Genomic DNA, 24,186 nt, shown 5'->3' on the forward strand with positions numbered 1-24,186 from the left:
TAAACATTACGAGCTAGAATGAAAGCAGTAATACTTAATCTATTAGGTCCAATCAGCCTAAACTGTTATAATATATCATTGAAACTATTAATTATCCCAAAAAATTCAATGGATATATATAAGAAGAAGACCATTAATAATTGAATAATTGATTTAATGTTTCATCAACATAATGTGACATGTAGTAGGGACAAACAGCCGAAACAAACTGACCCAGCACTAGTCAGTCGAGGCTTCCTCCTATCAAGTTATCTATTCCAAACTTCATGTGTACGTTTGACTAGAAATTATCAATTTATCAGTATTCATCTACTCGATCGCACATATATTATATACAATAATATTAATTATTTAGTGTGCAAGTATAATTTTTTTTTTTTTTAAGTCAAATTTAGTGAAAGCGACGTCAACCAGATCATAATTTGCTCAGATAGCTAGAGAGCCACCCCTTGCTTTTCTCTTGTCTGATTGGTACTAAACCTGGACGTATTCTATTCCTTCCAAGCAATAAATAAGCCTGTGACCACCGAATTATCTTTGATAGAAGAGCACCGTCGTACGTCGTGGCCACTCTCAAAGAAACCCTTTGAAGTCCCACAACCTGGATCGCTACAACTATTCTCATATTCTCCTAATTAATTTTGCTGCCAAACCCAAGAGTTTTGGCCCGAAGATATCTTCTCTGAGTTGCAGATCGTAGGTGAGGAATTCATGCATCAGCTTTAAATAGCTTATTATATACGAAGGATTCTAGCTTAAATTCGTGTGCAGGTACGTACGTTATTGATATTTGATTATAGACAGTGTACATCTCTCTTGATCTGATGCTCTTTCCAGTTGTGAGACCTGATATATATATATATATATATATTATAAGTTAATCTTGTCAAATGAAGCTTTTCGATCGTTTCCGGCAATGATGACGATCATGGTCCTTCGATCAGATCGAACAACATTTTCTTCTAGGATTTAGTCCAAGATATGTTCACGTACGAAAAAACCTTTTTTCCCCTCTGATTCTAAGTTTGATGATCTTGGAGATTCTTAGTATAATAAAGGTATAGTAAAGGGACTCGGATGACATGGCCGCCGGCCGGTGTGTACATTTTACAGTTGTTTGGATAAAAGTTGCCGAAAACTTAGTCCGAGACTCTGAATACAGCATGCACATCTCGTTTGAGTCTATTCTGATTTCATTTGATCATTTTCTCTTAGATTAGGAAATTGTGTACTCTCATATTGTCCCAATGGTCAAATCTATTGAAAAGTCCCATATGGTTTAGGAAAAAACTCATTTTGTGTTTTATAAGGAGTTACTATACTTTTCCTACGAGGCATTTTAAGAGATGATATGGGTGTTTCTATATAGTATCAGAGCTAGGTTGACTTATGATCGATGATAGGCTCCTGCGACCTACCCACAATGATGGTACCTAAAATACCGACCCACACATAAGGAGGCATATTGAGAAGTTCTACATGACTTAGGAACAAACTCATCCTAGGCTTTATAGGGAGTTACCATATTCCTCCTATGAGACATTTTAATGGGAGAAATTAGTGTTTCTATAAAATCCACTATATTATATATATCCAAGTTTCATGCATCATGTGATCCTAATTGTCATGGAAACCCCGAGTCCTTCCACAAGCTTAATTTAATTTGTTGGGTTGGGGGAATACTAATACATAAATGTGATATCCGGTTTTAAAATTAGAAAAGTAATTAATTTCAATCGGCCATGTTTCTTAATATATGTTTATTCATTGATATTCCAGTTCCAAACCATGTTGATCTTTTTCTTTTTAATTAGGACACCCGATCTACGTACGATATGATCTCTCTTTTTCGAATATTATTTTAGGCTATACTCGTCTCAAGGCTTTTGCATCTAGGGCTTTGAGTTCGAGCCTTCTGCTTTGCAAGCATCGAAAGTCCGGTTTGAAGTTGCGGTTTCTCAACTTCCTTCCAAGCGAATCTGATCAGTCTGAAAATGAGGAACGCTCTTCTTCAATCGCTATACTCACAACTTAACAGCTTTGGTAATGATCTTTATGGAGCTAGCTAGCCAAGAAAACTTTGTCGTTGCTCGGTTTAAAATACGTCTGCTAACTTCTGAAGATGCAAACGAACAAAATGTATGTGACTGGCGGCCAGTTTTCAATTCTTTTTCTTCTTTTTTTCAGGAAACAATTACGAAGTACTCCAGGTGCCAAATTTGGACGTCTCAATGCAGATTAATAGCGAAGGGTAAGAATTCTTTCTGTCACGTTGTTATCATCCAAAAAATATAAAAGAAATAGTGAAATATTGTACTTAAAATTAAGGATAAGCTGCCTGCAAAAGTGAGTACTGGAAACTGATAATGGAAATACATATAAAATTATATATAAATTAAACCAACTCCTAGTTATAAGCTAGCTAGGAGATGTGAGCTCTCAATTAATAATCATTCATGATGAAATTGAAAATATTTGTATCCCATCGCTATCCTTCAGAATTTTGTCATCTAAAAGTAGTACTACTAGCGCTAGTACTTCAGGCCAGACGTTGTACGTACGTTGGTTTAGAGACTTTGCAATAAACTCTCTCAAATGATAAAATTAAATGGAACTGGATTGGCCTGAGATCAGGTGCGTGCATCTAGCTAGCCAGAACATTTCCCATTCAAAAAGATCAAGGGATCGTGCATCTCTATCTAAATTATTAGCTTGACTTAAGTGTGCAAGTTCGGCATCAGTCATGTACGTATATGGTAAAAAGCGATAGGTGATCAGACCCCCCCCCCCCCCCCCCCCCCAACAAAACCAAAAAAAACAACCACCAAAAAAAAAACAAAAAACTTTTGTCCATACTTCCCATACATGCATGTATTTGAAACGGAAATCTAACATGGGCATGATATTTAAAGACAAATTTATAACTTACACGTTAGGAAGGCATACTAAAATAAGAAAATTATTAAAGGTTTGGTCCATGCACCCTAATATATAGTGCTCTTCTGGTACTTTTATTTGACAGAAATCTCCATGAAAATGGTTTTTTTAATTTTTAGGAAGTCCAAAATTTTCAACAATGAAGACCTGCAGCTGGCAAATGGATATGCCTATGCAGACCCTTTTCGGTCCATTGTTGACTATAGCTATCAATCAGGTTCGTTTCATTTCCCCATCTGCCACAACTCTGGGTAACAAGTTTTCTAGTCCGGCCACCATTATTGATCTTCTCGATGTCCAAATCTTGTATTTTAGTGCACATACTTGCACAGTACTGTAGCTACAACATTAAAAAAAACTAATTAAATTAGTACCTCTTTCAATGACAGGTTATCAATCTGGTGACTTTAGCTCTGCCGACAATGTACCTGATCAGCAGTCAATGTTGCTAAACAAGCAACCTTCTTTCCCACCTGAATTTGAAGTAGGCCGATATATCCTCCCTTATCTTCGAAACTATCTGTGTTTTGACTTCATGTACATGATAATTAGTAGCAGTACTTACTACTTATCTCTTTAAGCTTACGTCCGATCCCTACCCCGGCCCCCTGCAGGCGGTCCAAAAGAAAAAACATCTTTAAGAACTGTTGAAATCGTAAACTAGCATCATTAAAAAAAAAAAAAAAACATCAATATTCATCTTATTGGAATTCTTGTGCGGATAATATTAATTATGTCTAAGGATCATCATCTTAGTTAATTATTTACGGTCACAATAAAAAGGTTTTTGCTAAACAAACCAATTTATTATTTTTGTTTTAACAATATCTCTAAAAGAATTTTTTTTTCCGACAAATGTTAGAAATTAAACCATTATATATTTTAGTTTTGGATAAATTAAGTGAACTTAATTCGACTGGGGGCACTAGCTTGGGGATGACTCCTAGCTATATATAATCACATGATCATCTTGGTACAGCTAATTATAACAAAACTAAGTGGTGAAGATCACTAGCTAGCTAGGGCTAGCTCCATGAAGAAAAAGGCAGACTGTAAATTAAGTTCTATTAATCGTTTTGATTTTTCGTGAGGACTTGCAGGCCACGACAAATGCAAGGAAACGTCCAATTGAGGGCAATGACGTCTTGTCCAAAATGGGAACCGATATGGTTCGCAACGTGAAGACATTGAATGAGTTGAAGAAGAACAAAAGAAACAAGGTGATCACGACCTCTGAACAAAAGTGGCAACACGTAAGAAGATCAGCATCAATAATATTGGATAACGAAGCTGAGCACAGAGTACGTCAATTAATGAAGATTATATTACATGTAACTCTAAGTTATGATATTTCGTTCGTTTGATAATGGCCGGTATTTTGAAATCTAAAGAAAAGATATAAAAACGTTGAGTATATTTCCACATGAACTAAGTACGAGTTTGGTCCTAAATGAAACTTGATTTGATTGAGATCGGAGATCACACATACATCTACTTAGAATGGCAAAAATAATATTCATTTATACATTCGTTTTATTGTTTCAGTCAGATTTCATTCTTGCACGATGAAAAGATTTTCTCTTTATATTCGCAGTTTCATGTGCCTGTACCGAGGAGAAGCCAAAAGCTCAGTGACCAGATCACAGCTCTTCAAAAGCTGGTCTCCCCCTACGGCAAGGTTAGCAATTGCTAATTTATATATTAATTAATACTCATTTTCTAATTAAGATAGAATTTGTTGCAGACTGACACTGCATCAGTTCTTCAAGAGGCTTCTGTTTATATCAGGCTACTACACGAACAAATTCGGGTATATATGCCATGCAGCTAATTCTCTTGTTGCGCTTGGCACTTGTAGTAGTACTCTAACTCTCTTTGTTTTCCTTTTGGGCATGGGGGGTGGGGGACCGAACAGAATCTATTTCAGACGCTGAGTAGCTCATACAAAAGTACTGTTAGAGCTGGTCAACGACAGGTAGGCAGGCAGTGATATGCCAAATGAGCCGGCCTTTTATTTATTTATTTATTTTTGTTTATTACGAACTAAAAACTAACCGTTTAATTACTACTCTTTCTCTAGCTACCTTTTTATTAATAAAACGGAAATTCCAACAGGAATTAATTGGAGAAGAAAAGCCAGACTTAAGGAGCAAAGGGCTTTGCTTGGTTCCTGTATCATTAATTACTCAGAAAGTCAAATTTAATGGAGATCAGCCTCGTTGATTAGTTCAGCAGATCCATCATGCATAGCTAGCTAGAAATGTGTAATTCTATACCTATCATGTTTAGCTTCACAGAGGCATGATATTTTTCTTTCCCGATCATGATCTACCAGCTTAACTTCATTCACAGCTAGCTAATCTTTATGCATGAAAAAGAATGCGCTGGCATAGTACGTACCATTAATGCACCACCATTTCATATTTGAGGAAAAAAAAAAATTCTACACATTATATTATAATCTTATTTTCATTCCACTAAATATATGATATATCATATTTATTATTATTATTAAATAATTATTTATTACATATTTCTTTATTATATAATGATAATAATAGATAATATAATATAATAAATATATTAGCAGATAACAAAATAAATATTAATAAAAAATACATAAAGTGTAGAAAATAAAGACATGAATAAAAATAGAGAATAATATAAGATAAAATTAACTTTATTGAAAACATAATACTTACAAGGAGATTAATTCTCAAAAAATTGAAAAGCAGGAGACATGGAAATGAGTTTTCAAGAGAGAGATTTTAAGAGTGACGAAAGAGAAAGACTAGGAATGGCTTCAGATGAGAATTTCTGAATGTCTTTCCTCACTTATAAACTGCCTATTTATAAACTCCAAAACAGTACCTTACAATGATATTACTGACATGTACAGTGACTCCAATAACTCATACACAGTAAATAGGCGGCTACATTTATTAAAAATGGGCGGCTAAACAGTAACTAGACAGCTGGATGATTCGTGATTGACGGGCATCTTGAACAGTGTTCTTGTTGAACCCAAGGTTTCAAGTTTTGTGTAATTATATATCTACACATGAATTTTGATGATAACAAATGAATTCAAATAATAAAGAAGTCTCAAACTCAAGTTGTCTACACAATGGAGTCAAGCGCATCAAGGAAACAAGCATGAGCAAGAAGGAAATAAATTCACATTAAAGTTATAGAGTAATGTTGTAAATCTCTTCAAAATTCGAAATTAAGATTAATGCTCAAAATTAATATTTTATCATAAAGCATTAAAATACATTTTCTACATGTGCATGAATATTTTTGAAAATTAAATTTGAAAATTTTGAAAGATGATTGATTGTTATCTTTTACATGCGTATGTCTTGATTAAAGAGTTCAACTTTGAAAATATTAAAGATGATTAATTGTCATCTTTCACATGTGCATGTTTTATTTAAATATTTTCAAAAGTGATTGATGCTTTTTTAGACTTATACAAAAGGTAGATGATTTTGTTTAAAAAATTTGAAAAGTAAAGTGTGCTCCTTTTGTCATATACAAAAAGTAAAAGATTATGTTTGAATTTTTTGAAAAGGAAAGTGTGCCCCTTTTGTCATATGTAAAAAGTAAAATATTAGGTTTGAATTTTTTGAAAAGGAAAGTGTGCTCCTTTTGTCATATGCCAAAAGTAAAAGATTAGGTTTGATTTTTTTGAAAAAGTGAATGATGTTGTTTTTGACATGTGAATCTTTTTAAATTTGAATATGAAATCTCATATGCCTATAAATAGATCATTTGAGAGCTTCACATTCACAACACCAAGGCATACAACATTCATTCAAAGTTTTCATTCTCTCTTCTCTAAGCATTGAGTCTTAATCCTTGTTCATTTTGAGAGATATAGTTTGCGCTGTATTGTTCTTATTTCACTCATTGAGGAGTATTTTCTGATAACCTACCCACTATCAGCTCTTGTATCAATAAAATGGTGTGTATAACCCTTGTGCGTGTAGAAAGTGTTCTACACAGGGAATAGTTAAATCACCACGTGTAAGGTGATTGCAAGTGTAGAGGGTGTTCTACACGGATCCTTTGTAGCGGTGTTGTACGTTCAAATGTGTAATAGGTTTCTATCTCCACCTGAAGGAGGTTGAACAGTGAATTTAGGGATCCTCAAGGGGTAGCTTGAGGCAAGGACGTAGGCAGTGGGGCCGAATCTCGTTAACATACTGAGTTTGCTTCTCTCTTATCCTTACTATTTATATTTATTATTGTTTCGTATTTTGTTTATATTTTATATTGTATATTTGATTTATAATTGTTATTTTTTTTTAAATACAACTCAATTCACCCCCCTCTTGTATTAGTCATCTGGGCAACAATTGGTATCAGAGCTAAGAGCTCTATTATAAGATTAACTATCTTTTGAGTTAAGATCTTATGGCTAACATTGCAGTTTCATTTGGTGAAGGTCAATCTAGCAGTCGACCTCCACTCTTTTGTGGAGATAATTACTCATTCTGAAAAGTTAGAATGAGAATATTCCTACAGGTTCAAGGTCGAGAAATCTAGAAATGTATTGTAAATGGATCTTATATTCCAACAAAAGTGGTTGATGGAGTAAAAGTAAAAAAGGAAGAAGAAGAGTTTGATCGTGAAGACGATAGACTTTATACTTTGAATTTAACTGCTATGAATTTATTATTTAATGCTCTCAATGGAAATGAGTTTAATAGAATAATGACTTGTGCTACGGCAAAAGAAATTTGGGATAATTTGGAAGTTACTTATGAAGGAACTTCGCAAGTCAAGGAATCAAAAATTTATATTTTTACTCATGAATATGAAATGTTTAAGATGAATGATGATGAATTTATTTCTAGTATGTACACTCGTCTTACTAACATCATAAATAGCTTGACAGCTCTTGGCAAAGTTTATTCCAAGATGGAAATAGTAAGAAAAATTCTCAACTCTCTACCAAAACGCTGGGAATCAAAAGTGATAGCGATTCTTGAAGCTAGAGACCTCAAGAAGCTCGAAATGAATGAACTCATCGGGTCACTTATCACCCATGAGTACACATTGAAAAGAGGAGAAGAATAAGGAAAGCCAAAAAAGAGCTTGACACTTAAAGTTGTTCCTCATGAAAGTGAAAATGATGAAGATGAAGAAAATGAAGATAAAGATGAAGAAGTTGCGATGATAACAAGAATAATTCAGAGGTTCTTAAAGAAAAATAAAACTCTTCCGAGGAAATCCTCCAAAAAGTTTTCCAAGAAAGATTTAGGTAAAAATGATATTTTAATTTGTTATAAATGCAATAAGTCTGGTCATATCAAGCCAGATTGTCCTCTGCTAAAGAAAGATCGAAACAAGGGCAAGAAAACAATGAAAGCTACATGAGATGATAATTCAAGTAGTTCAGATAGTGAAGCAAGCAATGAAAAATCGGCAAATCTTTGTCTTATGACTAAAGATGACATTGAGGTAACAAATCTTGATAATATTAAAGATCCTTCATATGAAGCATTGCAAAATGTTTTAGAAGAGGTTTATGAGGAATTTGAAAAATTGGGTATCAAATATACTGCTTTGAAAAAGAAAAATTCTTCTTTAACAAATGAAATTGATATTTTAAGAAAAGAAAGTATCATTTTGAAAGATGAAAATCTTGAATGGAATAAGAAGAAAACCGATTTAGAAAATATTGTTGAAAACTTTACGAATGGAAAAAGAAATTTTGAAAAACTTCTTGGTAGTCAAAGATGTGTTTTTGATAAGGCAGGTTTGGGATATATGCCAAAACAAAAATACAAACTTTATAAAAATTTCTTTGATAATCCTTCTATATCAAAGATCAATAATCAAAATTATTTTCATAAAAATAATTTTGTCAAAAAAAGATATTATTATAATCATTCAAGTTTTTATATATGTCACATGCTATTTGCAATTTCTGTAATAGAAATGGTTATAATTATCATACTTGTCCTATTAGAAGAAATCATACAATAACTATTAGAGTCATATGGGTACCTAAAAATCTTGTTTCTTCTAATACTAATAAATAAAGGACCCAAAGAACTTGGGTACCAAGAAAAATCATTTTAATTGTTTTTATAGGTATGCATGAAGTCATTCGCAAGCAAAAACAAGTGGTTTTTAGATAGTGGATATTCAAGACACATGACGGGAGACAAGACTAAGTTCTTTGATCTTAGATCTAAAGAAGAAGGACACGTGACATTTGGAGACAACTCGAAAGAGAAGATCGTAGGAATAGGTAAAATTGGTAATAAATCTTCTCTCATAATTGAAGATGTTCTACTTGTTGAAGGTCTAAAATATAATCTTTTGAGCATAAGTCAATTATGTGATAAAAGATTTACAGTTACTTTCAAAATGGATAAGTGCATTATTTTGAATGATCATGATTGTAATATTTGTTTTATTGCTTTTAGAAACAATAATATTTATACAATCGATTTTGAAGAAATTACCTCACAAGATGCTATTTGCTTTTCAGTTCAAAATGAAACTAGTTGGCTATGACATAGAATATTAGGTCATGCCAACATGAAACTTATTTCCAAACTTTCAAAAAATGATCTTGTGAGAGGTTTACCAAAAATAAATTTTCTTAAAGACAAAATTTGTGATGCATGCCAATTTAGTAAACAAACAAAAACTTCTTTTAAAACTAAGAAACATATTTCCACTACTAGACCATTGCAACTGATACATATGGATCTTTTTGGACCAAATAGAGTTGCAAGTTTAGGAGGAAAATATTATGCATTTGTTATTGTTGATGATTTCTCTAGATATACTTGGGTCATCTTTCTTGCTCATAAAGATGAGGTACATAATACCTTTACCAAGTTATGCAAGAGAATTCAAAATGAAAATGGCTATACTATTTCAAGTATCTTAACTGATAGGGGAAAAGAGTTTGTTAATAAAAATATTGAAACATTTTGTGATGAAAACGGTTTTGTGCATAATTTTTCTGCTTCTCGAACTCCTCAACAAAATGAGGTAGTAGAGAGGAAAAATAGATCTCTTCAAGAGATGACAAGAACAATGCTCAATGAAAACAACTTGCCTAGTTATTTTTGGGCCGAAGCGGTAAGTACTGCATGTTATGTTATAAATAGAGTTGTGTTAAGGTCTAAATTAGATAAAACCCCCTATGAGCTTTGGAATGAAAAAAAATCCAACATTGGTTACTTTCATGTATTTGGATGTAAATGTTTTATTTTGAATGACAGAAATAATTTAGGCAAGTTTGATGCAAAATCTGATGAATGTATCTTTCTCAAGTATTCTATTAATAGTAACGGTTATAGAGTATTCAATAAAAAGACTTTGACTGTACAAGAATCTATGCATGTAGTATTTGATGAATCTAATTCTCCACTCTCCAAGAAATCTATTGATGAAGAAACATGAGGTATAAATAATACGGAAAGTCTCAATCTCAACAAAGAGAAAACAATAAAGGAAGTTCAACATGGAGCCATCAGGAAAGATCATCAAAATTTAATACAAGATGCAACCAAACAGTGAAAATTTATGAAATATCATCCAAATGGAACAAATTTGGATGATATTTCACAAATTTTGGGAGAACCTTCACGAGGTGTAAGTACTCGATCATCTCTTAGAAATATTTGCAATCATACTGTTTTTCTATCTCAAATTGAACTTAAAAATATTGATGACGCACTTCTTGATGAATTTTGGATTCTAGCTATGTAATAAGAGTTGAATCAATTTGAAAGAAATGATGTTTGGACACTTGTTCCTAGACCCAAAAATCATACTATTATTGGAACAAAATGGGTTTTTATAAACAAGAAAGATGAATCCGGAGTTATTACTAGAAATAAGACTCGACTTGTTGTCCAAGGTTTTAATCAAGAAGAAGAAATCAATTATGATGAGACATATGCACCAGTCGCAAGATTAGAAGTTATTCGAATACTACTTGCATATGCTTATTATAAAGATTTCAAACTTTTTCAAATGGATGTTAAAAATGCTTTCTTAAATGGTTTTCTAAATGAAGAGGTATATGTTGAGTAACCTCCACGTTTTGAAAATCATATTTCTCCAAATCATGTTTTCAAACTCACAAAAGCACTATATGGACTTAAACAAGCTCCTAGAGCTTGGTACAAAAGACTCAGTGGTTTCTTGATTGAAAAAGGTTTTTTAAGAGGAAAAATCGACACAACTCTTTTCATTAAATATGAAAATAATGATATTTTTTTTATTCAGATTTATGTTGATGATATAATATTCGGTACTACTAATGAAAATATGTGTCAAGTTTTTGCTAAGACTATGCAGGAAGAATTTGAGATGAGCATGATGGGAGAACTTACATTCTTTCTCAGATTGTAAATTAAGCAAGCAAAAAGTGGGACATTCATCAATCAATCAAAATATATTAAAGAATTACTGAAGAAGTTTGGGATGGAAAGTGCTAAAGAAATTAGAACACCAATGAGCCCATCAACTAAACTTGATAAAGATGAATCCAGTAAGCCAGTTGACTCGAAAATATATCGAGATATGATTGGTAGCTTATTATATTTAACAGCTAGTAGACCAGATATTATGTTTAGTGTGTGCTTATGTGCACGCTTTCAATCATATCCAAAAGAATCACATTTAATTGCAGTTAAGCGCATTCTTAGATATCTTAGTGGTACAATTAACTTAGGGTTATAGTACCCTAAGCACACATCTTTTGATCTGATTAGCTACACAGATGCAGATTATGCTGGCTGTAAAATAGATCGAAAAAGCACTAGTGGAGCATGCCATTTATTAGGTTATGCAATAGTTTCCTGGTTTAGTAAAAAACAAAATTCTGTTGCACTATCTACTACTAAGGCAGAATATGTTGCTGCAGGTAATTGTTGTGCTCAAGTTCTCTACATGAAGCAACAACTTGAAGATTTTAAACTCATGCATAATCACATTCCAATCAAATGTGATAATACAAGTGCTATAAATCTTTCAAAAAATCCAATACAATATTCTAGAACTAAGCATATTGAAATAAGATATCATTTTCTTCGAGATCATGTGCAGAAAGGAGATATAGTACTAAAATTCACAAACACACACGATCAGTTAGCAGATATTTTCACAAAACCTTTACCAGAAGATAGATTATGTATGATCAGAAGAGAAATAGGTATGATGCATGCTATGAATATCTCTTAAAAGATAGACTAGAGTCAATAAAAATAGAGATAGATTTTTTAAATACTTTTACATAAACTTGAGATTCTTAGCCTCATGTTTGAGACGCTCATTCTCTTCATACAATATCATGTCATTCTTATCCATGGGAACCGGCAAGCGAAATGAAGAATCTAATAAAAATTTCAACTATTTATTCTTCTGCCGAATAATTCATTCCCTTGTGTGAGACTCTTGAACAATTCATTGAAATACAACAATTTGTTCTTTAAGCTTTCCAACTTCATGATTTTTGGCTTGCAGCCGCTGGGAAAAAGCAACAATAAAAGAAGAGTAGCGATTCCCAAGACTCACCAAGTCATAGATAGCATCAGAATCTGACTTATTAGCCAAATTATTATTTTCTTGCTGCAATATGGCACCAATGGCAGCTGCAGAAAGGACAGAAGGTTGAAGTGTAGAATACCTCATGGATGGATCTAAAGAAATGTTAGAAGAATGAGCCATTGAGAAAAGAATAGAAGGCTTAAAACGAGAATGTTGAAGGAATGCAGATGAGTTATAGGGATGAGAAGAAAACTTGATGCGGATTGAATGAACTTTAAGACTGATTTTATAGAGATAGCATGAAGAACCAGACGAGCTATCATCCAAGTCAAAGAGCAATGTGATTTTTTTTCCGATTGGTGAAAATGACATTTTTTAGAAATTCGGAGCCTTCAATCTCGTTTGTCAACAATATCAGACGATTTTTTTTAAATCTCCAGCCACACTTGTCGGGTCACGAACGAATCAAATTTATTTATTTGTTTTTTTAACTATCTACAGTGTCTACTAACGCACCGTTTTCTTCAGATCCATTTACTTGTTGCGGATCCTTTTTAATGATGCCAAAAGGAGGAGAAGTGTTAGATAAGAACATTAACATTGTTTGAATTGCTAAACTTATTATATATGCTTGGAATTATATTTATACTTTTACTTGAAAAATTAACGCACATTCTCAGGGGGAGCTTAAGTATCAATACAGGCTTTAGGTTCTATCAAGTATTTGTCATCATCAAAAAAGGGGAGATTGTTGAACCCAAAGTTCCAAGTTTTGTGTAATTATATATCTACACATGAATTTTGATGATAACAAATGAATTCAAATAATAAAGAAGTCTCAAAGTCAAGTTGTCTACACAATGAAGTCAAGCACATCAAAGAAACAAGCATGAGCAAAAAGGGAACAAGTTCACATTAAAGTTATAGAATAATGTTGTAAATCTCTTCAAAATTTGAAATTAGGATTAATGCTCAAAATTAATATTTTATTATAAAGTATTAAAATACATTTTCCACATGTGCATGAATATTTTTGAAAATTAAATTTAAAAATTTTGAAAGATGATTGATTGTCATCTTTTACATCTGCATGCCTTGATTAAAGAGTTGAACTTTGAAAATATTAAAAATGATTAATTGTCATCTTTCACATGTGCATGTTTTATTTGAATATTTTCAAAAATGATTGATACTTTTTTAGACTTATACAAAAGGTAGATGATTTTGTTTGAAAAATTTGAAAAGTAAAGTGTGCTCCTTTTGTCATATACAAAAAGTAAAAGATTAGGTTTGAATTTTTTGAAAATGAAAGTGTGCTCCTTTTGTCATATGGAAAAAGTAAAAGATTAGGTTTGAATTTTTTGAAAAGGAAAGTGTGCTCCTTTTGTCATATGTCAAAAGTAAAAGATTAGGTTTGATTTTTTTGAAAAAGTGAATGATGTTGTCTTTGACATGTGAATCTTTTTAAATTTGAATATGAAGTCTCATATACCTATAAATAAATCATTTGAGAGCTTCACATTCACAACACCAAGAGTATACAACATTCATTCAAAACTTTCATTCTCTCTTCTCTAAACATTGAGCCTTAATCCTTATTCATTTTGAGAGATATAATTTGCGTTATATTGTTCTTATTTCACTCATTGAGGAGTGTTTTCTGATAACCTACCCACTATCAGCTCTTGTATCAGTAAAATGGTGTGTATAACCCTTGTGCGTGTAGAAAGTGTTCTACATAGGAAATAGTTAAATCACCACGTGTAAGGTGATTGCAAGTGTAGAGGGTGTTCTACACGGATCCTTTGAAGCGGTGTTGTTCAAAGGTGTAATAAATTTCTATCTCCACCTAAAGGAGGTTGAATAGTGAATTTGGAGATCCTCAAGGGGTAGCTTGAGGCGAAGACGTAGGCAGTAGGGCCGAATCTCGTTAACATACTGAGTTTGCTTCTCTTTTACCCTTACTCTTTATATTTATTACTGTTTCGTATTTTGTTTATATTTTATATTGTATATTTGATTTATAATTGTTATTTTTTTTAAATACAACTCAATTTACCCCCCCTCTTGCGTTAGTCATCTAGGCAACAGTTCTGATAATGGACAAAATGACGATAATCTTTTGAAATCACATAATCTGAGGGTCATAATTTGTCAATTCCAGTTCATACGGATCTTGAGAATCATCATCTGTGAGGAATAATATTGTGAGTTATCATGAGAATGAGAGGCCTGTTGAGAATGAGAGGCCTATTGCAGTGGTGATAATGTTGTCTGTTGTGCTGGAGATAATCTGACTTGATGGTCTTCTTCCTCATCACTGTATGATACTTGTGACATTACTTCTGCTAATTTTTTTCAAATCTTTTTTATTGGTAATTGTTACTAATTGAGTTTGGAATCTGCTTCTTTGAACAAGAACCTCAGGGGCCTTGGTAATCTTTGAGAACATTTTTACAACATGATCATAATTATACTTTTCCCACCATTTTACAAAGACTTGGCGGGCCAAGAACATAATGTTTTTGAGAGAAGGATGAGATTTAATGATATATTCTCACTTCATGATCCAATTTTATTTGGTTTTAAAAAAGAAAATGAGAAGTGGTGAACAGTGTGATAATGAAGGTGGACAATCGTTCTGTAATGTGAAAGCCTGAAGACTCTCCTGGAGAGATGGAGGAAGAATGAGAGATTCTAGTCCAAATTGATCCCACCATAATAGAAATTATCGTGGTAGAGTTTTAATTTCTTGTAATTTATCAAAATAGAAAAACCAGGAATGACGCAAATTCTTGTTTTGTCTTAAGAATGTTTTGTTTCATACTTGCTGATAATCGTAGTAATCGAAATAAGGAGGATCATATGGCTAAGAAAATCTTCTCATCAAATATGGACTTTTTCTCCATTATTCTAAGGTAAAAACCTGTTTAATAGTAACTTTGTGGAATGTAATAATCGAAATTGCAGGTGGAGAATGTTATTATTATTAAATAATTATTTATTACATATTTATTTATTATATAATGATAATAATATATTATATCTTATTTAATAAAATAAAAATATAGTGTATAACATTACTTTTCTTTGTGCTGTTTTATAAATATTTGCAACAAAATGCAGGTACGAGCTGACGACTAATTAATTTGTATGTATCTATGATCTATTATTGTGTCTCGAATGAAGAAAAGAAGTTAAAACAAAAAAGACTGTTAAAGAAGCTTAACTGTAAATACGGCTAGATCTCTGACAAGTACATGAAGGGCATAAATTAATGAGAAATGATATTTGCAGTCGTGGTTGTGCAAGCGGCGTGCAGTCACTTTGAAAAAAATGAATTAATATGGGACCCACATGAAAAAAAAAACTAACTTTTTAATCGTGGACCCCACTCTTTTTCAAAGCGATTGCGCGGCGTTTGCAATTCCGCGACTGTATGTAGCATTGCTCTAAATTAATTGCTAAGATCTGTGCATATGGCCGGTTAAGAACAATGTACCCATAACTTAAGTTAATGCCATGATCAGCTCAATCGAGTAATCCGCCATGAAGTTGTATATATAGTCTGATCTGGACCGCCAAATTAAATTATTTGAGAGTTCATCAAACAGATCAAGATCAGAGGCCTCTTACTGGATGATGCTCATGCTCATTGCTCATGGCTTTTTGGTGATGATCCATTATCATCACACACACATATTATATATGAGTAATATTATACACCATACTACCATCTTACTTATATTTTACTATATATAATGTGAAGCATTTAATGATAAAAAAATATATAATAAATAATTATTCAATGGTGGTAAATGTATCACATCTTATTTAGTGAGATACAAATAGGATGAGAGTATGGTGAATAGAATTTTTCATAGAATTTTGATACGTACAAGCGAATTTACATACCAATCTACGTACTAATGCTGATACATTTATATTCAAAATTCAAATTGACATTGTTTTCAATAAAATCTATTTTCTGACCAATCACATTAAATGGATGCACATATTAATGCGCAGAATCACTTACAACTAGATTTTTCCTTTTCCATATATGAAATATCCATCTCCAAAGTTTTAATACTCTGATGATCTATACACACGTATATATACAAATAAAAAATTATATTTGCAAGTGAGTATATAAGATATATAGATTAACTTAAATACCAATTTACAACTAAAATGACACATACAAAATGCACATGAAACTAAAACAGTGTATCATGTTAACTAAATAACTATCATCAACTTAATTACAAAAATATATAGCATTAAAGAAGGTTTAGAATTATACAAACAAGCTATATATTAAGAAATAGAGATTATAAACCTTAATTTATCATTTAAAAAAAAGGATTGTATATCGAGAAGAAATTGGACTGCAACTATCCCCCGTTTGGATACAGAAACGGTTTCATCTCATCTTATCTTATTATTATAATTTTTTTAAATTCTTACACATAATATGTATAATAAACAATTCAACTTTTTAAAATTTTAAAATAATAATAATATTAAAAAATAATATTTTAACAATATTTTATTTTACTTTTAACTTTTATTTAAAAATATCTCATATCATCTCATTATCTAAACTACGCATAAATCTTCATCACCATTAATTAATGAGTTTTGTTACATACAAGAAAAGTCGCATACTAATCTGCGTACCAATGTTAATTCTTTCATATTTAAAATTTTAATTAGCACTGTTTTCAATAAAATCTACTTTTTGACCAATCACAATAGATTGGTGTACATATTAATACATAATTATACTTGCAACTAAATTTTTCCTTAATTAATTAAGCAGCAAAGAAATGAAAATGTCAAGGAGGAAAAAAAAAAGGATCAAAGAATGAAAATGGGCCAACACCTTCCCAAAAACTAGACTCGGTCTGTAATTGTTATCTTGTTTATTTTTAGAGAAGAGATAAGTTGAGATTAAAGTTAAAAATTAAATTAAAAATTATTAAAATATATTATTTTAATATTATTTTTGTATTAAAATTTTAGAAAATTAAATTATTTATTTTATTTTATATAAAAATTTTAAAAAATTATAATAATTAAGATAAAATGAGATTATATGAGAATTTCTCAAAGTGAACAAGGCCGACTCTATCACGTGACTAGAATGACAATCTCACCGCACATGAGGTGGCACTAATTTAAAGGGTCAACACCCGTCACCGTCACAGTCCCGTGACATTAAGAAGAGCCACCAAACTTGAAGCCTGAAGGGCTTCCTCATTGAGTCATTTCCCATCCATCGTCTATCTTTACCTTCTCTCTCTCGGAGCCCTAGATTTTTTCTCTCTTTACGGTACTTCTATTTATCCGCCAATATTTTCTCGGAAAAAATGGTGAGTACTTCGACTACTCCACACTACCGTTCTATCTTGGACTTCTTTCTAAAAAGTACTTTATAGTTGTGATTTTAGTATAGTATCTTTTAGTTGTTGTTCTTGGATCTGTGGAACTTGTTGCCCTTTTTCGTGGAATTTCTGGTGTTTTTGAGTGGATTGTAAATTAAACCAGGCTTTGTACTGCTACCGAGCCGAATCGATCCCGATTTGATCATGATTTGATTTTTCGTTCTGAACCTTTTGTGTTCGTTATTACTTTGACCCGTTTGCGTATACTTTTGAGTCGGTGAAGGTGGTGTGGACTTCTCTGGTGCAAGATGGTCTTTGTACGTGTATGTGAAAATGCGCGACTTTTTCTGCATTTGCATGTAGTTTTGTTTGTGTTTATACTTATGAAGGTCCCTTGAAATCAGATTTTTTATTTGTTTCACACTATTCATTTGCTAATCCCTACGTCGGGTACATTTTTGTGACTATTTTTGTTTATTTCTCATGGCTAGTCTTCTTCTTTGGTCTCGATGAATGCTGCGCCTTACGAGGCTTTTACTTATTCGGTTTTTCTATCTTGATACTTCTAATATTTTATCACTGATTTTTGCTAATTATTTGGTTAAATTTATGATAAAAAAAACTTTGGAGGGGGAACTAATTTGGAGTGTTATTGTTTTCTTGATACTAATTATAACTAAAAGAATGTTACGGGAGGGATCAAGCATGTAACCAATAATGTAGAATGGGGCATGGTAGAAGGGTAAGCTTTGATTTGGAATCAACCCGATCAAAAGTAGTTTGGGACTTGAGAGGGGAAAAAAGGACCTTATGATGTTGTTTATTTGGTTATTTTGTAATCATGGGTTTACATATCATTTTTTATTTTTTGTGATCATGGGTCTCTGGACTGGTGGATAACATTGCAAGTTTTTGAATTATTTAGGGATTTATTTTTGGTTATTTGTTCGTGAAGATTTGGTGGGGGGTGGAGTGGAACATTCTGTAGATGTTTAGCATGAAAGTATAGATTTCAAATAGTGGTATTTGATAAGTGCAAGCATTTTATCCAATATTGCAGGCAAACGCAGCATCTGGGATGGCTGTGCATGATGACTGCAAGCTAAAGTTTTTAGAACTGAAGGCAAAACGAACTTACCGCTTCATTGTTTACAAGATTGAAGAGAAGCAAAAGGAGGTGGTTGTGGAAAAGCTTGGTGAGCCAACCGAGAGTTATGAGGATCTCTCTGCAAGCCTTCCTGCTAACGAGTGCCGATATGCTGTGTATGACTTTGACTTTCTGACAGAAGAGAATGTCCCAAAGAGCAGGATTGTTTTCATTGCTTGGTAATCTTTAGAGTTTCAGATCTTACTATGTTCTCATGTTCCATTCTCTGATGTTTTGTCTTTTTCACTTTATGTATTCATTGATTTGCTCCATATACACATGTATGAAGGTCCCCGGATACTTCAAAAGTGAGAAGCAAGATGATTTATGCAAGCTCGAAGGACAGGTTCAAGAGAGAATTGGATGGTATTCAGGTGGAGTTGCAAGCTACTGATCCCACCGAGATGGGCCTTGATGTTATTAGAAGCCGGTCTACCTGAATAGAAAGTGCCAGCTATGCAATGGAAATATCTCCAACTATCCTACTCGATGTTTATAGGTTGTGCAACTTTGTACTTGTTTTAATACTATGCTAATGGCTTGTGTTTTATCAACATTTAAAACGTCCCGAATTGTGATTTTGTGGTTTTGTTGTGTTATCACTTATTGGTATGAATTTATACACACCTGTGATATGTCGGAGTATGGGGTGCATATCAATTCAAATGTCTGCTTATTTCAACCCCATGGCTATGTTGTTTTGTAGATCAGGCTGTTCTTTGGCCTTTCCCAATACTGAATGGTTTCCATGGCTACGTTTCGTAAGAGTCGAATATCTTTATCAATTCATAAGGTTGGTATTGTGCGAGGTTGAAAAAGCTCTCGATTATGTTTGATGATGGTCTCAAGTTGTGTATTCGTCCATTGCCCCTAGGGTGGTTCACCACTGCAATTAATCAATTTTGCCTGTTGGAATACGAAAAGAAGATACAACGATTGCTATTTACCATCAAAGCTATGGGTTTGTTTACCAACTCCCTGAACGTCCCGTGCCCCTTTCGTTCATTCCTTTGGCGTGTGGATGTGGCTAAGTGTCTGACTATATTGTTCATAGTTCTCTGGCGTTGAGGCCAGTACTCGTTCCTGCGCCTGAGCCAGTGGTAGCTCGGTAACACTTTAAACCAATATGGTTTCTAATTAAGAAATCTATGGTTCGGAAAATATATATCAAAAGCCCTAAAAGATTCTATTAGAGTTTAATATATTAATTCATTAATTGTAATTAAATAAGACAGACCATTAGAGGGATTTCCCAACTATTGTAATCCTATTTGGATAATATGAGTTTCTTGTTCTTTAATTATTTTTCCCAATACACCGTATTCAATGAAATTTAATATTTAGATAGTCATAGAAGATGAATTATGCTTTAAGAACAGCATATACACATTTTTTTTTTCTTATAAGAAAATCTCTGATTCTCTATGGGTGTAAAGACTTGATATCCAACTCTGGTAGGCCATTAAAACGACAAAATGGAAAACAAAATAATAAATACGAAAATTCGAAGCACATTTTAAGACGACAGCACGCTATGACGCTGGCGGAGCAGTACTCTCTTAAATGAGGGCGGGCCGGGGTTCGAATTGGTGTTCCTCCGTGTTTACAGAACGATGAGAGTAAATTATGCACTACGTAGACCATATCATGCACCAGCACCCGCGAAGACTGCTTGTGAAGTCCCATCTTCACCCCCCAGCAGTTCATATAATTACCCCAACTACCTTCGTCTCCTCTCGTCATGCAAAGACCTCAAGTCACTGCTTCAAGTCCATGGCCGTTTGATAGTGTCAGGCCTTAGAGAAGACCATTTCACACTCTCCCATCTCATTAATTCCTACTCTTCGTTTCACAAACTTGATTTGGCTCGCTCTGTTTTCGAATTCTCGGCTAGCCCATGTGTCATTCTATGGAATTCAATGATAAGAGCTTATACTCGGTCAAAAAAATGCAAAGAAGCTCTCATTATGTACCATTGCATGTTGGAGAAAGGGCTGGAACCTGACAAGTACACCTTCACTTTTGTTTTGAAAGCTTGTACAGGTGCTTTAGACTGGCAGGAGGGTATTTTAGTTCACCATGAAATAGCCCGTAGACGATTAGATTGTGATGTGTTTATAGTGACCGGTCTTGTTGATATGTATTGCAAAATTGGTGATTTGAGAAGTGCAAGAGAGCTGTTTGATAGTTTGCCAAAGAAAGATGTCGTAGCTTGGAATACAATGATTGCAGGGTTGTCACAAAGCAAGGATCCTCGTGAGGCGTTGAGATTATTTTGGGGTATGCAGTTGGGGGGTGTTGAGCCTGACTCAGTGAGTTTGTTGAACTTGGTTCCAGCTGTTTCAAGTTTAGCAGATATTGATTACTGTAGATCTATCCATGGATATGCGGTTAGGAGGGATTTTCATTCTGCTGTTTTGAATGGATTGATTGATATGTACTGTAAGTGTAAAGATGTAAGTTCCGCTCGCCAGCTTTTTGATCGGATGTGGGGCCGAGATGATGTGTCTTGGAGGACGATGATTATGGGCTATGTGTTCGATGGATGTTTCCTTGAGGCATTGAAGTTATTTGATACAATGAAAGTAGAGAATCGGAGGATAGATAAGATGTCCGCTGTGAGTGCTCTATTGGCTGCTGCGGAGATGAGAGATTTAGACAAAGGGGTTGATATCCATAATTGTGCTATTCAAGAAGGGATTGATTCGGATGTTTTGGTTGCTACTCCTATTGTGACCATGTATGTGAAGTGTGGACAATTAGAGAAGGCCAAACAATTGTTTAAGGGACTTCGGTGGAGGGATTTAGTTGCTTGGTGTGCATTTATAAATGCTGTTGTCCAATCTGGATATCCCAAAGAAGCATTGTCTCTATTTCGAGATATGCAGAATGACAATATGAAACCAGAGAACGTAACTCTGGTGAGTATCGTTTCGGCATGTGCAGAACTACCATCTGTAAGATTAGGTAAAAGCGTGCACTGTTATGCTATCAAGGCTGACTTTGATCTTGATTTTTCAACAGGAACAGCGCTTGTATCAATGTATTCTAAATGGGGATTATTTACTTGGGCGCTGAATGTTTTCAGTAGAATTCCATGTAAAGATGTCGTGACATGGAATGTTCTAATAAGTGGGTTTGCATATATTGGTGACGTATACCATGCTATGGAATTGTTCTGTAAATTACAGCTATCAGGAATACATCTAGTAGCAGGTACCATGGTCAGTTTGCTTGGCGCTTGTATGCTGTCAAATGACTTGAACCAGGGCACCTGCATTCATGGGAAAATTATAAGAAGTGGATATGAATCTGACTGTCCTATAAGGAATGCTCTCATTGACATGTATTCAAATTGTGGGAGCCATTCTTCAGCTGAATTCTTGTTCTATGAAACAGAGTTTACGAGGGATGTGGTTTCTTGGAATGTCTTAATTGGAGGATACCTACAGAATGGACATGCAAATAAAGCCATATCCTCCTTTTGCCGGATGAAATTGGAGAACTTTCAACCAAATTTAGTCACATTTGCATGTGTCCTTCCAGCAGTGGCATATCTGGCAGCCTTACGAGAAGGCATGGCTTTTCATGCCTGCATTATCCGAATGGGATTTCTGTCTAGTGCACTTGTTGGGAATAGTCTTATTGATATGTATGCTAAATGTGGGCAGCTCGATTCTTCGGAGAAATTCTTTAATGAGATGGAAAACAAAAACACAGTTTCATGGAATGCAATGCTTGCAGGATATGCAGTACATGGACAAGGCAGCAATGCCGTTGCACTTTTCTCGCTTATGCAAGAGAGCTATGTCCAAGTTGATTCCGTGTCCTTCGTCAATATTTTATCTGCTTGTAGACATGCATGTTTAATAGAAGAAGGAAGGAAAATTTTTGAGTCCATGTTTGAAAAACACCATCTTGAACCAGGGTTGGAACACTATGCTTGCATGGTAGATCTTCTAGGTCGAGCTGGTCTATTTGATGAAACCTTGATTTTGATAAAGACAATGCCAATGGAAGCTGATGCTGGAGTTTGGGGAGCCTTATTGGGTGCTTGTAAAATGCATTCTAATATCAAGTTGGGTGAAATGGCGTTGCAACATCTTGTCAAACTTGAACCTGAAAATCCAACGAATCATGTAGTTTTATCGAGTATGTTTGCGGAATCCGGTAGATGGGGTCATGAGGACAGCACCAGGTCAAGGATGAATGGGTCTGGATTGAAGAAAATTCCAGGCTGTAGCTGGGTTGAAGTGAAAAACGGGATCCATGCCTTCAGAGGCGTGGACTAGAGACATTTGCGGTTCAAACATGCTTTCTGCTGTGGAATAATTCGTTTAGAAAGATGAAAGGGAAGGGAATATGCCTGAGACGAGCTACTGATATCACACTAACAAGAACAGCTAGGGGAGAGAGAGAGAGAGAGAGAGAGAGAGAGAGAGAGAGAGAGATGTGTTTGTGTAAGCAAGAATAATGTCCAGTTGATTCTGTCCTTGAAGATTAATCATTAATTTCATTTTGGAAAAATCTAGTTGCAAGCACAACTGTGTACTAATATGTGTATCAATTTAATGTGATTGGTCAAAAAATAGATTTTATTGAAAACAGTACTAATTTAAATTTTGAATATGAAGGAATTAGTATTAATACGCATTTTTTTTTAGCTCTCTTGAATGCATTTGTAAAGAAAAAAAAATTTAATATTTAGTCAATGAGTTTTGCTTCTTATAAGTTGCGCAAACATGGTAATATTTATGGGACTACATTGGTTACAATAAAAATCTAAAATTCAAAATTTTTTTAAATACTAATTAGTGTATTAAGTCCATCAATAACTACATATAGAAATAAAATTTCGCATTTTCAATTGTACGTTAAGAGGAATTGAATTGAGAGAGTCGGATGTAAAATAATTGATATTAAATTAAAGTCTTGCCCTCTTAGGTAACAAAGGGTCCATAGCTCAGTGGTAGAGCATTTGACTGCAGATCAAGAGGTCACCGGTTCGAACCCGGTTGGGCCCTTGGGTGTTATGTTTCTTTTTGTTTCCAACAATATTCCTCTCCCCCCAACCAATTAAGCCAAATAAAAGTGTTAAACTCCCCCCCCTCCTAGGGACTCTTCTTGCTAATATGTTTGACTTAATTGTCCTTGATTACTGTCCCAATTTTTATATTCAGTTCA

At 33.7% G+C, this 24,186-nt stretch overlaps 3 protein-coding genes and 1 non-coding gene across 9 annotated transcripts; all 4 read left to right on the plus strand.

The window, feature by feature from the left end:
- Positions 1–464: 464 nt before the first annotated feature.
- LOC122290492 (transcription factor bHLH112-like) lies at positions 465–5,414 on the plus strand. Of its 6 annotated transcripts, none has more exons than XM_043098240.1 (10): positions 465–771; positions 1,815–2,043; positions 2,188–2,251; positions 3,057–3,154; positions 3,327–3,421; positions 4,038–4,238; positions 4,532–4,615; positions 4,682–4,747; positions 4,853–4,912; positions 5,053–5,414. In XM_043098240.1, exons 2-10 carry the CDS (start codon positions 1,995–1,997, stop codon positions 5,158–5,160), a joined length of 825 nt encoding a protein of 274 aa, XP_042954174.1. In that variant the 5' UTR covers positions 465–771; positions 1,815–1,994; the 3' UTR covers positions 5,161–5,414. The 6 variants fall into 6 exon arrangements, with proteins under 6 accessions (XP_042954174.1, XP_042954164.1, XP_042954200.1 ...); XM_043098230.1 differs by having other exon boundaries at positions 1,866–2,043; XM_043098266.1 differs by having other exon boundaries at positions 1,897–2,043.
- Positions 5,415–17,684: 12,270 nt separating this feature from the next.
- LOC122290528 (actin-depolymerizing factor 2) lies at positions 17,685–19,684 on the plus strand. The gene is made up of 3 exons (XM_043098297.1): positions 17,685–17,843; positions 18,916–19,181; positions 19,292–19,684. Exons 1-3 carry the CDS (start codon positions 17,841–17,843, stop codon positions 19,440–19,442), a joined length of 420 nt encoding a protein of 139 aa, XP_042954231.1. The 5' UTR covers positions 17,685–17,840; the 3' UTR covers positions 19,443–19,684.
- LOC122290520 (pentatricopeptide repeat-containing protein At2g39620) lies at positions 19,657–23,635 on the plus strand. The gene is made up of 2 exons (XM_043098285.1): positions 19,657–19,795; positions 19,877–23,635. Exon 2 carries the CDS (start codon positions 20,616–20,618, stop codon positions 23,292–23,294), a length of 2,679 nt encoding a protein of 892 aa, XP_042954219.1. The 5' UTR covers positions 19,657–19,795; positions 19,877–20,615; the 3' UTR covers positions 23,295–23,635.
- A 319-nt stretch (positions 23,636–23,954) lies between these two features.
- TRNAC-GCA lies at positions 23,955–24,026 on the plus strand. The gene has a single exon. It is a non-coding gene; the product is annotated as a tRNA-Cys (tRNA).
- Positions 24,027–24,186: the final 160 nt, after the last annotated feature.

The sequence above is a fragment of the Carya illinoinensis genome, chromosome 1, assembly GCF_018687715.1.
Source record: "Carya illinoinensis cultivar Pawnee chromosome 1, C.illinoinensisPawnee_v1, whole genome shotgun sequence".
Taxonomy (NCBI): domain Eukaryota; kingdom Viridiplantae; phylum Streptophyta; class Magnoliopsida; order Fagales; family Juglandaceae; genus Carya; species Carya illinoinensis.

Excerpts from the sequence above, each read along its gene's own strand:
- LOC122290492 (XM_043098240.1), top strand. The coding sequence starts at position 1,995 with ATGAGGAACGCTCTTCTTCAATCGCTATACTCACAACTTAACAGCTTT. Across the intron at positions 2,044-2,187 it reads CTCACAACTTAACAGCTTTG|GAAACAATTACGAAGTACTC; the intron begins GTAATGATCTTT and ends TCTTTTTTTCAG. Across the intron at positions 4,239-4,531 it reads ATAACGAAGCTGAGCACAGA|TTTCATGTGCCTGTACCGAG; the intron begins GTACGTCAATTA and ends TTATATTCGCAG.
- LOC122290528 (XM_043098297.1), top strand. Across the intron at positions 19,182-19,291 it reads AGGATTGTTTTCATTGCTTG|GTCCCCGGATACTTCAAAAG; the intron begins GTAATCTTTAGA and ends ACATGTATGAAG.
- LOC122290520 (XM_043098285.1), top strand. The coding sequence starts at position 20,616 with ATGAGAGTAAATTATGCACTACGTAGACCATATCATGCACCAGCACCC.